This window comes from Staurois parvus, unplaced genomic scaffold (genome assembly GCF_062004578.1).
Source record: "Staurois parvus isolate SC_StPar_1 unplaced genomic scaffold, SC_StPar_1.0 ptg000235l, whole genome shotgun sequence".
NCBI lineage: Eukaryota > Metazoa > Chordata > Amphibia > Anura > Ranidae > Staurois > Staurois parvus.
In genome coordinates, this window is record NW_028318031.1 from 8,782,390 (window position 1) to 8,797,773 (window position 15,384).

Below are 15,384 nucleotides of genomic sequence, written 5' to 3' on the forward strand. Positions count from 1 at the left end.
TAAATAGCATTCTGACCACTCTGGCACATGGACAGCGGAGTGAAGGAATTTCCACATGGCACACTGTACACGACATAAATGATTTGCAGTACTCCAACATGTTTCATGACTATGGCATGTGCTGATGTTGTCATCATGCAGGTACACAGTAGGTATGAAGCCACTGGGTCAGTGCCTTAGGATAGGGATGTAACAGTTTAGTTGCATAGATACACTGATCCTATTTTTTCTTCTAGGAATCTATTTTGAATTAGAGCCTGATTCATATTTCCTTTCATTCTCCAAAACCACAAAACCCAGATCGGCTTACACCATGCTGTTTGGGTGGGAGTTTGTGTAGGAACCGAGTTAGAGAAGGCACACAGTGCGTAATCACTGTGGCTTATTGCCTCTCAGTAGATGTACAACTACAAACTCAGAGACATGCCAAGTGTCAGGAGTTCAGAACTGACCTGCCGTCCAACACATGTAAGTGTCACTTATGCATTTCAGAACTGTTTTTTTAATTCATGCCAGTGATTATTATTATTATTTTTGTATTGCAGATAAATCAATACTTGAAGAGCCATTAAGATTATATTATTTCTTAGCAACGAAAAATAACTAAAAAAGATCACTGCAGTATATAGTAAAAACTGTTCTTGGGGAGACACGCATAATTTCTTTTATGTGAAGGAATTTCCCTGCATTTTGCTTCCTGCACTGAAACTGTGACCACAACAAACGGTTGATGGGTATTAAAGGACACAGAAAAATTCCCCTGTTGAACGTATTAGCGTACTAGTGACTTCTAAATCAGTTAAGGCTGCAGATAGAATTCACAGTCTCAGCAGTTCAGGAAGACCAGTCATTTAGTGCAAGCTTCTCAACGGTAGGAAATCATGAAATTAAGCCTCCAAGTCATCCATAAATTGACCAATGAATGAGCAGTTTACATAGTTCCTCCACAACAATCTCCCTAGCTTTGGAAGTGACGTGTGTGTGTGTGCCAAGACTGGTTCAGACACCAAGCAAAACAAATAAATAAACGAGGCTGTCCAGTTGGTGAGAATCAATTTCTGTCACTAGAAGGATTTCATTGGCTGATGCAGTGACAAGGTCCGCCTATAGACAAATGTCAAAAACTTTTATCACTCCTAGCAGATGCCACTAAACTTTAGGTCTTCAAACCTAATATCTTCATGTACATCTCTACTAGATATTTATTTCTGTCTTTAAACCAAAAGAAGCCAAAGAAAATGAATTTTGAATCCTGTACAGCTTTGCCATACTGCCCAGACCCACACATATCAAGGTGAGTGCCAACTACATTTATTCTTTTTGGCATTGGTTAGATGAGTTGGCAATTCTGATTTTATAGCTTTGCTGTTGTGTGAACTATAAACCTTTTTGGATAAGAATGATATATTACAAGGCTTTCTCCGTTAATTTTTTTGTATTTAAATTATTGTTTCATGGAGCTCCATACTGCATCTTGTTTGTTCACATTTAAGAAATGTATGATGCATATATAAAAAAGGTATTTTGTACTGATAAATACTGCCTTTTTTTGCTGACATTCAAAAGCAGTCCATATCCCTAGGAAATAAAGAAAGGAAAGTCCCCTCCCACATCTGGGGCTGAAATGTTAAGTGATAATTAGATGCACTGCTTCCCATAAACTGTATCCAGACCAAAGTCAACTTTATATCACCTTCATTCTACTAGTGATATATTTCTGCAATATAATGAGCAGGACCTACATTTGTGATTTTTCCATTTTTCTTATTTTAGATTTAAACAAAATAACAAACAGCATGGCGTAGCAATACAATGAGGCGTCACAGCCCCAAATTGTCACAAAAAGTTATGCAAATATAACAAAATGTAGTAGAAGAACAAGAAAACCTGGATACAGGAGTGTGTAGAACAATATTGTACAGCCACATTCTCCATAATGAAATAAACTGAGAACTTTAGAGTAGTCAATGAAGTGGCATCATCTCAGAATCTGCCAATGATCAGTAGCAAAGAAAGGCAGTATTTATTTGTGATTTTTATTCTTTGAACTTGTAGTTATGAGATATCGCTATTCAAAATGGACCTATTGTTTGACCTTTAATCATTTATGTGCAGGTACCCATATCATCAGCTTTCAGTTTAGCTTCACAAGGAAATAAGAATTCTGATTGGTTGATGTGGACCACTGTATTTTCCAATTGTTTTAGAGCATTCAAGTTCCTTATTTCTATTTGAAGAGCCATACAATTCCTTTAATTTTATATAACATAAGAAAACTAAAGTGTGTTGTTATTAGTCAGGATCTGCTAAGGTCCCTTTATATTTCCCAGGAAGCTCATCCATGTGTATAAGGTTCTAGAGGGAAATCTAGTATATATGACCTCTTGAATTTACCAGTTTTGTCACTGGTAAAATTTAATTGTTGTTTAAAAATTTGAAGGTGTGCTTTCTGTGACCCAAATAGTACTTCAATCCTGTTTAGTATTACAATATTTTACTGTATGGATTGTTGGAACATATAGAAAAAAAGACAAATCTTCCTGCATACATGAAGCTTTTTTGTGACCAACAGTGCCATTTTGATTGCCCCTGTATGCACTTACTACTTATTGATTAACCACTTGCCCTCCAGAGGATTTACCCCCCTTCCTGACCAGCTCATTTGTTGTGTTACGGCGCTGTGTTACTTTAACTGACAATTGCGTAGTCATGCAATGCTGCACCCAAATTAAATTTATGTCCTTTTTTTCCCCACAAATAGAGCTTTCTTTTGGTGGTATTTGATTGCCTGTGCGGTTTTTATTTTTCGCGCTATAAAAAAAAAAAGTCCAACAATTTTGAGAAAAAAACTAAAAATATTTTTTACTTTTTGCTATTAAACATGTCCAGTAAAAAAATAAATTTTTCTACATGTCTTTGCTAAAACAAATCCCAATACGTGTAAATTAATTGGTTTACGTGAAAGTTATAGCGTTACAAATGGCGGTATACATACTGAGTTTTTTTTTTTAATTTTTACTAGTAATGGCCGCGATCAGGGACTGCGGTGGACATTCCGACACTGGGGAGGAACTGACTTGGTATCACTGACATCCCCAGTGACACCAATAAAGTGATTAGTGCTAATAAAAAGCACTGACACTGTACTAATGGCACTGGGCAGGAAAGGGTGAACACGTGGGGCGATCAAAGGGTAACTGTGTGTTGTGTGCCGTTTTACATAGAGTGCTGTGTTAGTGCTTCACTGTAAGAACACTTCTGCACAGCCATGCAAAGCAGTGTGCAGGAGCTGACAGGGGAGGGAACTGTATTGTTTACAAACAGTTATCCCCCCCTGTCGGAGATACTCGGTAATACATTTTAAATGTTGCAAGTGACACCTGATTATTTGGCACCATTGGTGGCTATACAGCCTATACATTTTCACTGAATTATTATAGGAATTAGGGATGCACTGATGCCATTTTTTGATTGGCGAATACAAGTACTTATACTTTGGGTCAAGTACTCGCCGATACAAAATGTATGGATGCAAAGTGCACTGCAAACAATAGCATGTGATTTGAACAGGAATGCTATTCCTGTCTATATCGCATGCTGTTTCCCCACTGTTCCTGTGTGAACCCAGGCTTGCCAGTCTGAGTTCACACAGGAATGTTGCAGGGAAACTCCCTGCACTGATCCCATGTTGAGCAGAGAGTGGGATAGAAGGGCATATGGGGCTGTATACCTTGGTGTCGGGCATCGGAGGATGGAGGCAGATGCTACAGACTCTCAGTTGTAGGAGAGGAAGAGAAAACCACAGCAATGCTCCAGAAGAGAGGAGAGAAAGCTACAGGGATGACAGTATGGGCTAGACAGCTTCTGATTGGTCAGCACCGAATCAAAAGCCCTCTAGCCCGTACTGTCATCCCTGCAAGGAGAGGAGAGAAAGATGCAGGGATTTAAAATCCCTGCGGCTTTCTCTCCTCTCCTACAGCTGAGAATCCAGAGCATCTACCTCCATCCTCTGCCTGATAGCCAACAACAGTGTATAGAAGTACTGTGTTGATGGCCTTTATTCCAAGGCTCGACTTCACACATCCCCACCCTCCCTTCTCTCCCACTCTCTGCTCAGCATGGTATCGGTGCAGGGAGGTTATGACAAGCTTGGGTTCACACAGGAGCAGTGAGGAAATGCATGTGAGTTGGACAGGAATAGCATTCATGTTAAAATCGCATTCTATTCTTTGCAGTGCAATTTGCGTCCATACATTTTATATTGATGTAAATCGCACCACAAAGTATTGATTTGGGTAACGGGGGCGGGGGGGGGGCATTTTTACAAGTACTTGTGAAAATATTTGGTATCATCATCAATAGCGATACTGGTACCGGTGCATAAGAATGCAAGCTCCTCATGCTCAATTTCTATAACCTAGTATCTGTTTACTGTGTTTTTTCTTAAAAGGAAACCTATGTCTGAGAAAGCAAAGAGTCAACCACACCTGACCTCTCCCTATAAAATGCTAAATGCCTGGCTGTCCTACTGATATGCTTTCAATACCTTGAATCAGTGGTATCAGTGGACCCGAACAAGTATGCAGATAAGCACTTGTGACTTCTCTCTGACTTTCACAAGATGTATACTTGTTCTAGGTTGATGATTCGGAAATCACTGAGCCCTGGAGGGTTGTCATACAAGCCAGGTGATTAGCATTTTCAGAAGGAGGTTGGCAATGGTAGCTCATGAATTTCACTGGTGACAGGTTTATTTTAAAACCTCTGCCTGTCACTTTGATATACAGGGCTGCCATTCCCTCAAAATGTTGGTGTAACTTTTCTGCTGATAATGGGCTTCACTAAACTTTTCCATCAAGATCTAAAATTGGTGTGCTGGCTCTTATTATTAGGTATATCTTAAAGCCTTGTAAATTATATTTAATGTATGAAATAAAAACTAGCATTTTCTGTATAACTTTTTCAGTAGACAAGTTTTCCAGTTAAAGCAATGTGAACCTCCCATTGATTGGGGAGTTATACTCATTTTCAGGGTCATCCATCTCAGACCCTCCTTTGATAGCATTTTTTTAGAGAAATTAGAGAAATTTAGAGAAATTGATGTGTAAGCTGAATGGCTTTATTTTTTATGTGATATCACCCTTAAGCCAGTTTTATTCATATGTCCGAGCTATAAAATGCATTTTGGGCACAATGATCAATGTCTTAGGAAGGCACTCTATGTAAAGGGCACTTAAATTGCTGTACGCAGGATATCTGAATACTACCTCTGACTATAGTGAAGCAGAAAAATATTTATTTATTTATTTATTTCAGGTACTTATGTAGTGCTGTCAATTTACGCAGCGCTTTACACATATATTGTACATTCACATCAGTCCCTAACCCTCAAGGGGCGTACAATCAAAGGTCCCTAACTCACATTCATATATACACATACTAGGGCCAATTTAGACAGGTTCCAATTAACCTACCAGCATGTCTTTGGAGTATGGGAGGAAACCGGAGTACACAGAGGAAACCCACGCAGGCACAGGAAGAACATGCAAACATTAGGCAGGTGATGCCGTGGTTGGGATTCAAACCAACAACTCGAGTACTGCCAGGCAGAAGTGGTAACCATTTAGCCACTGTGCTTCTCATACACCCAATTTAGCCCTGGTTCACACTGGATGCACCCTATAGTCCGCAATTGGAGCTCTCAAAACCTAGAAGCTGATTGGTTTCTATGCAAAAGCATAGGTATCTCCTTTGTAGCCAGCTGGGGGGAGGGAGCACAGACATGGCCTGCTAGGCTCTACATTGCTTCAGTGGACACAGACTTGGCCCGGGAGTGCACATGAATGGTTGTGTCAGGAATGGACTCGCCAATGGTGGTGGGACTCACCTGCCTTGTGGGCTGCAGTACCAGGGCTGACCAGTGGGTGCTCTCAGCAGCCAGAAGCTCACTCCTGCAATCAAGCCATCACCTGAGGCTGATTGCAGGAGGTGTATTTAAGGAATGGCCAGGCCTGCAGTCAGGGCCTTGGTGTATTGTTCCCATGAGCCCCTCTACCTGCATCCTGTCTGCTACCTGCCTGATCCTGACTCTGCTTGATCCTGACTCTGCTTGAACTCTGCCTGCACCGACCTCGGCTACTCCTGACCAATCTTCTGCCTACTCTTTGTACCTCGTCTGCCCGTTAGCTACCGACCCGGCCCGCCTGACTACGTTGTGCTCCATATTTATATATATATATATCAGTTAAGGTTTGGGTTTGTTGCACCTTGTTGTATGTATTTGTGTTAGTTTTGGGTTTGGTTTGTTGCACTGCGTTTATGTTTGTGTTGCCCTTAATAATTTATATTGTTTTACACGCTATACCTGAAGTCTGTGTTTCCCTGTGTCGGTCCACACACCTCTGGTCATACCCGGAGCCCTGACATTACACCAAGGCCAGTCCTGACCAGAAGTGGGTGCACAGGGAAGCCATCTTGGCTTATTGTTGGGAAGGATGCATCCTGAGGAGGTTGTGTATTTGTCTCTGCTAGTCTTAGATAACAGAGATTATGCCTATCAGACTCTGAAGGAGTATGCCAGGGATCATCTGCTAGAATGCATACGGATTGCTAATTTCCTAGTAGATCAGGGCACAGAGTTCTCTGAGGTGCAACCATTGATTCAGGCTTGTTCTGAGTTGGCTTCATCTGGTACCCCTGAAAGCAGGGATGACTTTTTCCTGCCATTTAGTGCAGGCCAAGTAGAGTCGCTGGTATGGTTATTAGAGGATGATGCGGATTACTTCTTGGAGCATTATTCAGCATGTTCACAACAGGTGCTAGTGGATTGTATAAACGCAGTGCAGTCTTTGGTCAGACAGGCTTTATGTAAGCTGAGCTTTGTTGAACCAGTACTACAGTCATGGTCAGATTTGTTACACCCAGCCTCAGCTTGCAACAACCCAGTCCTGCTTCTAAGCATTCCTCTGCTCAAAGCTCTCTTCCTCCATTTCCCACAGCACCCCCCAGTGACAGCCCAGTATACCCTGCTATCTACCACATGTCAGTCCCCTGTTCCCACTCGCTGCACCTATCCTGCCTTTAGCCCTGTAAAGAAGTCCTCTGTAGAAGCTGCTCCTTCTGTTTACAGACCTGCGCTTACTTGCAGTGCTCCAGTAACAAAAACCAAAAAGAAGCGAAAATTTTTTCCAACCAGTACCATCCTGCCAGTATCCAAACCGGTCAGCCTGCGGTTTGAGAACCCACCTTCTGTTATCCAGCCTGGTGCCCCAGTGCCCGTTGTTCAGCCTGATGCCCGGATGCCTGATGACCCAGTGTACGCTACCCAGCCTGATGATCCTACCCGACCTGATGATCCTACCTGGCCTGATGATCCTACCCGGCCTGATGACCCGATCCAGTCGGATGGCCCGGTGCCCGTGGTCGAGCCTGGTGCCCCAGTGCCCACGGTTGAGCCTGGTGCCCCGGTGCCCGCGGTCGAGCCTGGCGCCCCGGTGCCTGCGGTCCAACCTGACGCCCCGGTGCCCCAGTGCCCGCGGTCGAGCCTGGCTCCCCGGTACCCGCGGTCGAGCTTGACGCCCGGTGCCCGTGGTCCAGCCTGACGCCCCGGTGCCCGCTGTCCTACCAGACGCCCCTGTGTCCGCTGTTGAGCTTGGTGACCCGGTGCCCGCTGTCGTGTCAGATGACTCGGTGCCCGCTGTCGAGCTTGGTGACCCGGTGCCCGCTATTCTGCCAGATGACTCGGTGCCCGCTGTCCTGCCAGACGACCCGGTGCCTGCTGTCGAGCTTGGCAACTCGGTGCCCGCTGTCGTGCCAGATGACTCGGTGCCCGCTGTTGAGCTTGGTGACCCGGTGCCCGCTGTTGAGCTTGGTGACCCGGTGCCCGCTGTCGTGCCAGATGACTCGGTGCCCGCTGTCGAGCTTGGTGACCCGGTGCCCGCTATTTTGCCAGATGACTTGGTGCCTGCTGTCGTGCCAGATGACTCGGTGCCCGCTGCCTCGCCTGATGGCCCGGTGCCCACTGCTCCGCCTGATGGCCAGGTGCCCGCTGCCCCACCTGATGGCCCGCTGCCCCGCCTGATGGCCCGGTGCTCGCTGCTCTGCCTGATGTGCCTCTGCCCACTGCCCAGCCCGGTGTGCCTCTGCCCGCTGCCCAGCCCGGAGTGCCGCTGCCCAGCCCGATGTGCCATTACGGACTGTTTGGAGCGTCCTGAGGTTGCTCCTTGAGGGGGGGTACTGTCAGGAATGGACTCGCCAATGGTGGTGGGACTCACCTGCCTTGTGGGCTGCAGTACCAGGGCTGGCCAGCGGGTGCTCTCAGCAGCCAGAAGCTCACTCCTGCAATCAAGCGATCACCTGAGGCTGATTGCAGGACGTGTATTTAAGGAATGACCAGGCCTGCAGTCAGGGCCTTGGTATATTATTCCCACGAGCCCCTGTACCTGCATCCTGCCTGCTTCCTGCCTGATCCTGACTCTGCTTGAACTCTGCCTGCACCGACCTCGGCTACTCCTGACCAATCTTCTGCCTACTCTTTGTACCTTGTCTGCTCGTTATCTACCGACCCGGCCCGCCTGACTACGTTGTGCTCCATATTTATATATATATATCAGTTAAGGTTTGGGTTTGTTGCACCTTGTTGTACGTATTTGTGTTAGTTTTGGGTTTGGTTTGTTGCACTGCGTTTATGTTTGTGTTGCCCTTAATAATTTATATTGTTTTACACGCTATACCTGAAGTCTGTGTTTCCCTGTGTCGGTCCACACACCTCTGGTCATACCCTGAGCCCTGACAGGTTGTCTCCTGTGCACCTGACTATGCAAGGGAGACACCTGCAAACAGGGAGTGGCTTGAGGACCAGCCAGGAAGTCAGGAAGGAAGATATTTTAAAGAAGCAGACAATACATTATATGTATATGGACTTCCTGAATTAAAATAAATAAGAGTTTAGTGGTACTGTAATGATCTATCTAGAGAAAACTTACAGGGGCAAACTGAGTAAATATTTCTATATAAAGCAGTTATTTCACAATCAGCAGAAGACATGGTTTATTATTATTATTATAATACAGGATTTATATAGCACCAACAGTTTGCTCAGCGCTTTACAATATAACGGGAGACAATACAGCAACAATACAGTTCAATACAAGAGGGTTGGGAGGGCCCTGCTCCTTGGAGCTTACAATCTAAGATTAGATAATACTAAATCTGATGACAATGAGGGAATGGTTAACTAGCAATTTACAGGTATATCAATAAGGACATTAGTATTGAGATAGAAAAACAGACATTTGGCGATAGCCTGACTGCTATTCCAGGCATAATACACAACTAACTTATTAACTAAATAACTAAAAGATACTGTCTAACAAAATTATCATATCATTGCTGACAATTAAAATAAATCTGCTATACACCAGGCTATACATAATAAATAAATAAATATATATACTGTACATACATACACACTGTATTGCCAAAAGTATTAGGACGCCTGCGTTTACACACACATGAACTCCCAGTCATATGGAACAATATTGAGTTGGCCCACCCTTTGAAGCTACAACAGCTTCAACTCTTCTAGGAAGGCTGTCCACAAGGTTTAGGAATGTGTCTATGGGAATGTTTGCCCATTCTTCCAGAAGTTCATTTGTGAGGTCGGGCAATGATGCCAGACGAGAAGGCCTGGCTCGCAGTCTCCACTGTAATTTATACCAAGGGTGTTCTATCGGGTTGAGGTCAGGACTGTGCAGGCCAGTCAAGTTCCTCCACCCCAAACTCACGCATCCATTTCTTTATGGACCTTACTTTGTGCACTGGTGCACAGTCCTGTTGGGACAGGAAGGTGCCATCCCCAAACTGTTCCCACAAAGTTTGGAGCATGAAATTGTCCAAAATGTCTTGGTATGCTGACACCTTAAGAGTTTCATTCACTGGAACAAAAGGGCCAAGGTCAACCCCTGAAAAACAACCCCACACCATAATGCCACTCCATCAAACTTTACTCTTGGCACAATGCAGTCAGGAAAGTACCATTCTCGTGGTGACCTCCAAACCCAGACATGTCCATCGGATTGTCAGACAAAGCGTGATTTGTCACTCCAGAGTCCAATGGCAGCGTGCTTTACACCACGGCTTGCAATGCTTTGTATTGCAGTTGATTATGTAAGACTTGGATGCAGCTGCTCGGCCATGGAAACCCTTTCCGTGAAGCTCTCTATGCACTGTTGTTGTGCTAATCTGAATGCCACACAAAGTTTGTAGGTTTTTAGCTATTGACTCTGCAGACAGTTGGTGACTTCTGCACACTGTGCGCTTCAGCATGCTCTGACCCCGCTCTGTCATTTTACGTGGCCTACCACTTTGTGGCTGAGTTGATGTTGTTCCCAGTTGCTTCCACTTTGTTATAAAACCACTAACAGATGACTGTGGAATATTTAGTAGCAAGGAAATTTCACGGATGGACTTATTGCACAGGTGGCAACCTATCATGGTACCACGCTTGAATTCACTGAGCTCCTGAGAGCGAACCATTCTTTCACAAATGTTTGTAGAAGCAGTCTACATGCCTAGGTGCTTGATTTTATACACCTTTGGCCATGGAGGTGATTGGAGCATCTGAATCCAAAGATATGGAGGGATGTCCCAATAATTTTGGCAACATAGAGTGTGTGTATGTATGTATGTATGTATGTATATATATATATATATCCACATACACTATACTGAAAAATTCTGGTGCCGAAACTGAAACCGAAAATTCAGGATGCACTTGGCCGAAACCAAATGGACAGTTTTTAAAAATTTATTATTTTTCAAACGCAATTTTTTTTTTGTGGAAAAAAATACTTTATTAATTTAAGAAAACACAATATATACTCCATTTTTTTTAAAAATATGAAAGATGAGGTTACTCCGAGTAAATAGATACCCAACATGTCATGCTTTAAAATTGCGCATACTTGTGGAGTGGCGTCAAACTATGGTACTTACAAATCTCCATGGGTGATGTTTTAAAAATTTCTACAGGTTAAAGTTACAGAAGGGGTCTAGTGCTAGAATTATTGCTCTTGCTCTGTCGTTCATGGCGATACCACACATGTGTGGTTTGAACACTGTTTACGTTCACCACTACGAGCGAGCATGGGGGGACAGGGGCACTTAAAAGTTTTTTTTATTATTTATTTAATTAATATTTTTTTTTCAACTGTCCCTTTAAAAAAAATGTTAAGCACTTTTTTTCCTATCAAGATTAGATCAAAAAAAGCATTGATCTAGTGCTTTAAAAAAAAATGGCCTTGATTACAAGGTGCCGAAACCGGAAGAGACGCCGCTCCAGTCCTCCAAGGGCATAGAGATGAGTGGAGGCCATCTTTCCTTCACTTATTTCTGTGCCCAGTGCCGGGATCATTCGGTTTCTCAGGTAAGGCTGAGAACCACCGAGCAGCGGCGGGTGGGTGATGGCGAGGGGCACTGGTGGCAAGCGGGGGGGTTATTTTTGGCACCAGTATCAGTGCTTATTTTCATATCGGCCTCACCCTGTGTGTGCCAAAGGGGTACAATTCAAATTCTACATAACTTAAAGAGCTAGCTCCCTTACTTTGTGTTCACCCTCTATTAAAGAACTTCTACCTTTGCCTCAAGGAAGATTTGAATCCTTTTGTGCACCAACTAGGGCTCCATTGAGCGTGCAGAAGAGCAGACACAGCAGTTAAAGGGACATTAGCCTATTTAATTGAAGAGCTCTGATGGGGTAGTGCTACAAGAATATCTCCGGCAGGTGTTTTTCATTTCTTTTTTGAAGACCCTCACTTATTGTCTCACTAAAATCACCCTGGAACATAATTTTAGGGGAAATCAACATAAAAGGACAAAACAGGGATAAAAAGACTGCTTTTCATTGCTTCTACATCCTTGGTGGAGTAATGTGACTTCACAGCTGTCACCTTGACAGAGATTGAGAATAAACCTCCCCAATGGGAGTAAAGAAGACAATTGTTCACTCCAAAGTTTGGAGAGTGTTTATTCATCCATAGAAGTCAAATGGTTAAATTAATTTGCATATGATTGGAAATAAACACAAGTTCACTGGGCTAAGTAAAAAAAAAAATTCTTCAGTACAAATTGCCCACTGAATCTTACATCAGAGCGTCTGATATGATATGAGACCAAACCAATTTTTTTAGAGCAAGATTACCAAAAGGCCACCTATGAACAGACCTAGGGGACAGCAGGCTTCCAAGGGACCAGCTTTCTTATTGGCATATCTCTAGTCCTTATGAGTGTTAACATCAGCAGCACCTTCTGCGGACAGAGTGTGAATCAGGAACAGTAAAGATCAAGGTACTGGAGTAAGAGAAGGACACTATGTGGAGGTCAAGTTTCTCTTCCCCTTTCCTTCACTTACAATGTAAAACTTGAAGGCACTGTTGAAGAAAATAGCTGGGAGGAAGATTTAGGCACTTTCCTTTACTAAGTAGTTGGAACTACTCCTGCAGCTGGTCCCAGGAGAAATTCACCTTCACTTAATGCTTTACCAGTTAAAGTTAATCACTAAATGGGCACAGTGGCTAAATGGTTAGCACTTCTGCCTGGAAGTACTAGGGTCGTTGGTTTCAATCCCAACCATGGAACAACCTGCGTGGAGTTTTCATGTTGTGCCTGTGTGGGTTTCCTCACACACTCCAAAGACATGCTGGTTGGTTAATTGGATCCTGTCTAAATTGGCTTTAGTGTGTGAATGTAAGTTAGCGACTTTACATTGTGTGCTCCTTAAGGGTTAGGGACTGATGTAAATGGACAATATATATATGTAAAGTGCTGCATAAATTGACAGCGCTATATAAGTACCTGAAATAAATAAACTAAAATATTTTTTTCTGTAAGATTGTGAAAAATATATATTTTTTAATACACAAGGTCATAAAGGTAAGATGTAAGTGCGTGCACTATATTTGTTGAAGAGCGTGATAAAGATGTAAGCACATACATTCTGTTAGTATGTGCAAGCAATATAGCAGATGAGGAGCATACAATATGTTTATGCAAACCTGTACTTTGTTCAAGTAGGACAAAGCACAAGTCCACTTAATGCTGCCTCCACAGCTGTGCATTTTGTCTGTGATCTGCACAGTCTAATGACAGCTCGATAAGAGCAGTTCATAGAATGCACTAGTTACCCCTGCATGTTTTTCTACAGTGCCATTTACAAACGGTTCTCCAGAAACTGAAACTGTATCTAAACTCTAAAGGCAAAAACTGGTAGTAGTGCAGCTTGCCAGTTATTAGATTTATTAGCTGTATTCATTTTCCTTTTTACATTTAAAAAAAAATTAGTTTCACTTGATACCTGCCATTAACACATTTCCTGTGTTCACCCCAGGACAGGGGGTCTATTAGGACTACATAACACCTCCAGTTAACAGGCAGATCAGCAACAAATATAATAAAATACTTTAAATGGCATATTTAATACACCAAAAGTGGGCAAAAAGAAAAAAATATATAATTGGAGTTTACCTACAATTTAAGTCTACCTGTCTACTTTTTCCCCCCCTACAGTAGTGCAGTAGCAAGATGGGTAAAGGATTTCTTCACTTTCTTTACTATTTTTGAGAATGACTAATAAGTTAGGATATCAGTTGACTCCCTTATTTTAAAGGGGATTCCTATAAGTCCCCCTACACAAACCCCACATTCTCTTGGGGATCGGTACATTTGTACAAGCTGTATTGTGGGGGAATTTGATCATCCCCCTTCCATGCAAGGTACCCATTCCCTCCAAAGTTGAAAGGCATGTGACTAGGTCTGGTCTAGAAAAGGGGGCTGCATGATCACTGTCCTCCCTTTCCTGGCCACAAAGGCTGTATGGGTTAGCTTTGAACCTTAACCACCTGCCGACCGCTCACAGTAAGTATACACGATCACCTACCTGTATGTTGGTTGATTCTTTTGGGTTCGGTGGTGAAAATTTGTGTGCCCCGTGCTGACCTGTGCTGGGATTAGACACAGCACGAGTTTAACAGCTGATTTCAACCAGTGATTTTACAAAAATACAGAACTCTGTGCAGAGAGCACAGCGATCTGGCTGTTTCTCCTCCCTGCAAAAGCAGGGAGTAAAAACAGCAAGATAGTAAAGGAAAAGAAGCACATATTACACATTGCTAGGCACATAGTTAATCCCTTGATTGCTTCTTCCCAGCAAGTGTCATTAGTACAGTGTTAGTGTACAGTATTACCACTGATCACTGTATTAGTGTCACTAGTGACGTCAGTGCCAGTTAGTGACCCTTTTCAGATAGTGTTTGTTAGTGCCAGATTGCCCGCCACCCTATCACAGGCCCACTAAAGGTTGCTGATCATCACTACTACATTATAGCATCTATAGCTGCCTAAATTCTAGCATACATACCATAGTTTGCAGACGTATTCACACAAACCAGTTAATATACACTTATTGGGATTTTTTTGTACCAAAGACATTTAGCAGAATACATTTTGGCCTACATTTTTGAAGAAATGTAATTATATTAGATATGTTTTATATCAGAATTTAGAAAATATGTTTTTTTTTCTAAATATTTGGTTGTTTTTTGTTTATATAATAAAACATTTTAAAAAGCCCAGCGGTGATATGATACCACCAAAAACAGGTCTACTTGTGTGGAAAAAAATTATATAAATTTTGATTTTGTACAATGTTGCATGACCAAGCAATTGCCAGTTAAAGTAGCTCAATGCTGAACAGCAAAAAAAGAGTGAGAAGGGGGTAAAACCTTCCAGGGGTCAAGTGGCTAAGAGAAACCCCTTGCTGTTTTTTTTTCTTTTCTACTCTTTTAAATGTCACTTTTTTAAAGACTACATTGTACTATTCTGTGGTTTCACGTGCAGCTTTAGGCAATTTCCCATATATGTTATTTAAAAGGTTTGGGTATTTTCAGTGTTTTCCTTTATTTCCCTTCTTCACTGAACGGTACTGAATTTAAAAACATGATAAAATAGCAGGTAGAGAGTATTTAAATGAAGCTTAAAGGGCAACATTTAAAGTGTAAAAATCATTTGACTACTTTGAGGTGCTGTTCTTGACAATATTTGATCAATGACATCACCTAGGATTCCCGGCTAGCTGATTACAAAACACTGGCAGAGTAGAGAGTATTTAAATGAAGCTTAAAGGGCAACATTAAAAGTGTACAAATCATTTGAATACCAAGCTTTGAGGTGCTGTTCTTGACAATATTTGGTGAATGACATCACCTAGGATCCCCGGCTAGCTGATTACTAACACTGGCAGACGTAGTGCTAATGTCACAAAATGTCATACTTTCTATAAAATTTTATAACAGAAACTAAGAAAAACTTGTTTTTTCCAAACTTTTCAGT

General features: G+C 42.5%; 1 protein-coding gene across 3 annotated transcripts in view; it reads left to right on the top strand.

Moving 5' to 3' along the window:
- The first annotated feature begins 1,009 nt into the window (after positions 1 to 1,009).
- TP63 (tumor protein p63) overlaps positions 1,010 to 15,384 on the top strand; it is a 194,353-nt gene continuing 179,978 nt past the window's right edge. For 2 of the 3 annotated variants that reach the window (XM_089680147.1, XM_089680149.1), the window contains exon 1: positions 1,015 to 1,294. In XM_089680147.1, the coding sequence (XP_089536273.1) occupies positions 1,182 to 1,294 (113 nt within the window). In that variant the 5' untranslated portion in view covers positions 1,015 to 1,181. Of the gene's footprint in view, positions 1,295 to 15,384 lie in introns of all 3 variants that reach the window. The other variant, XM_089680150.1, reaches the window with a different exon arrangement.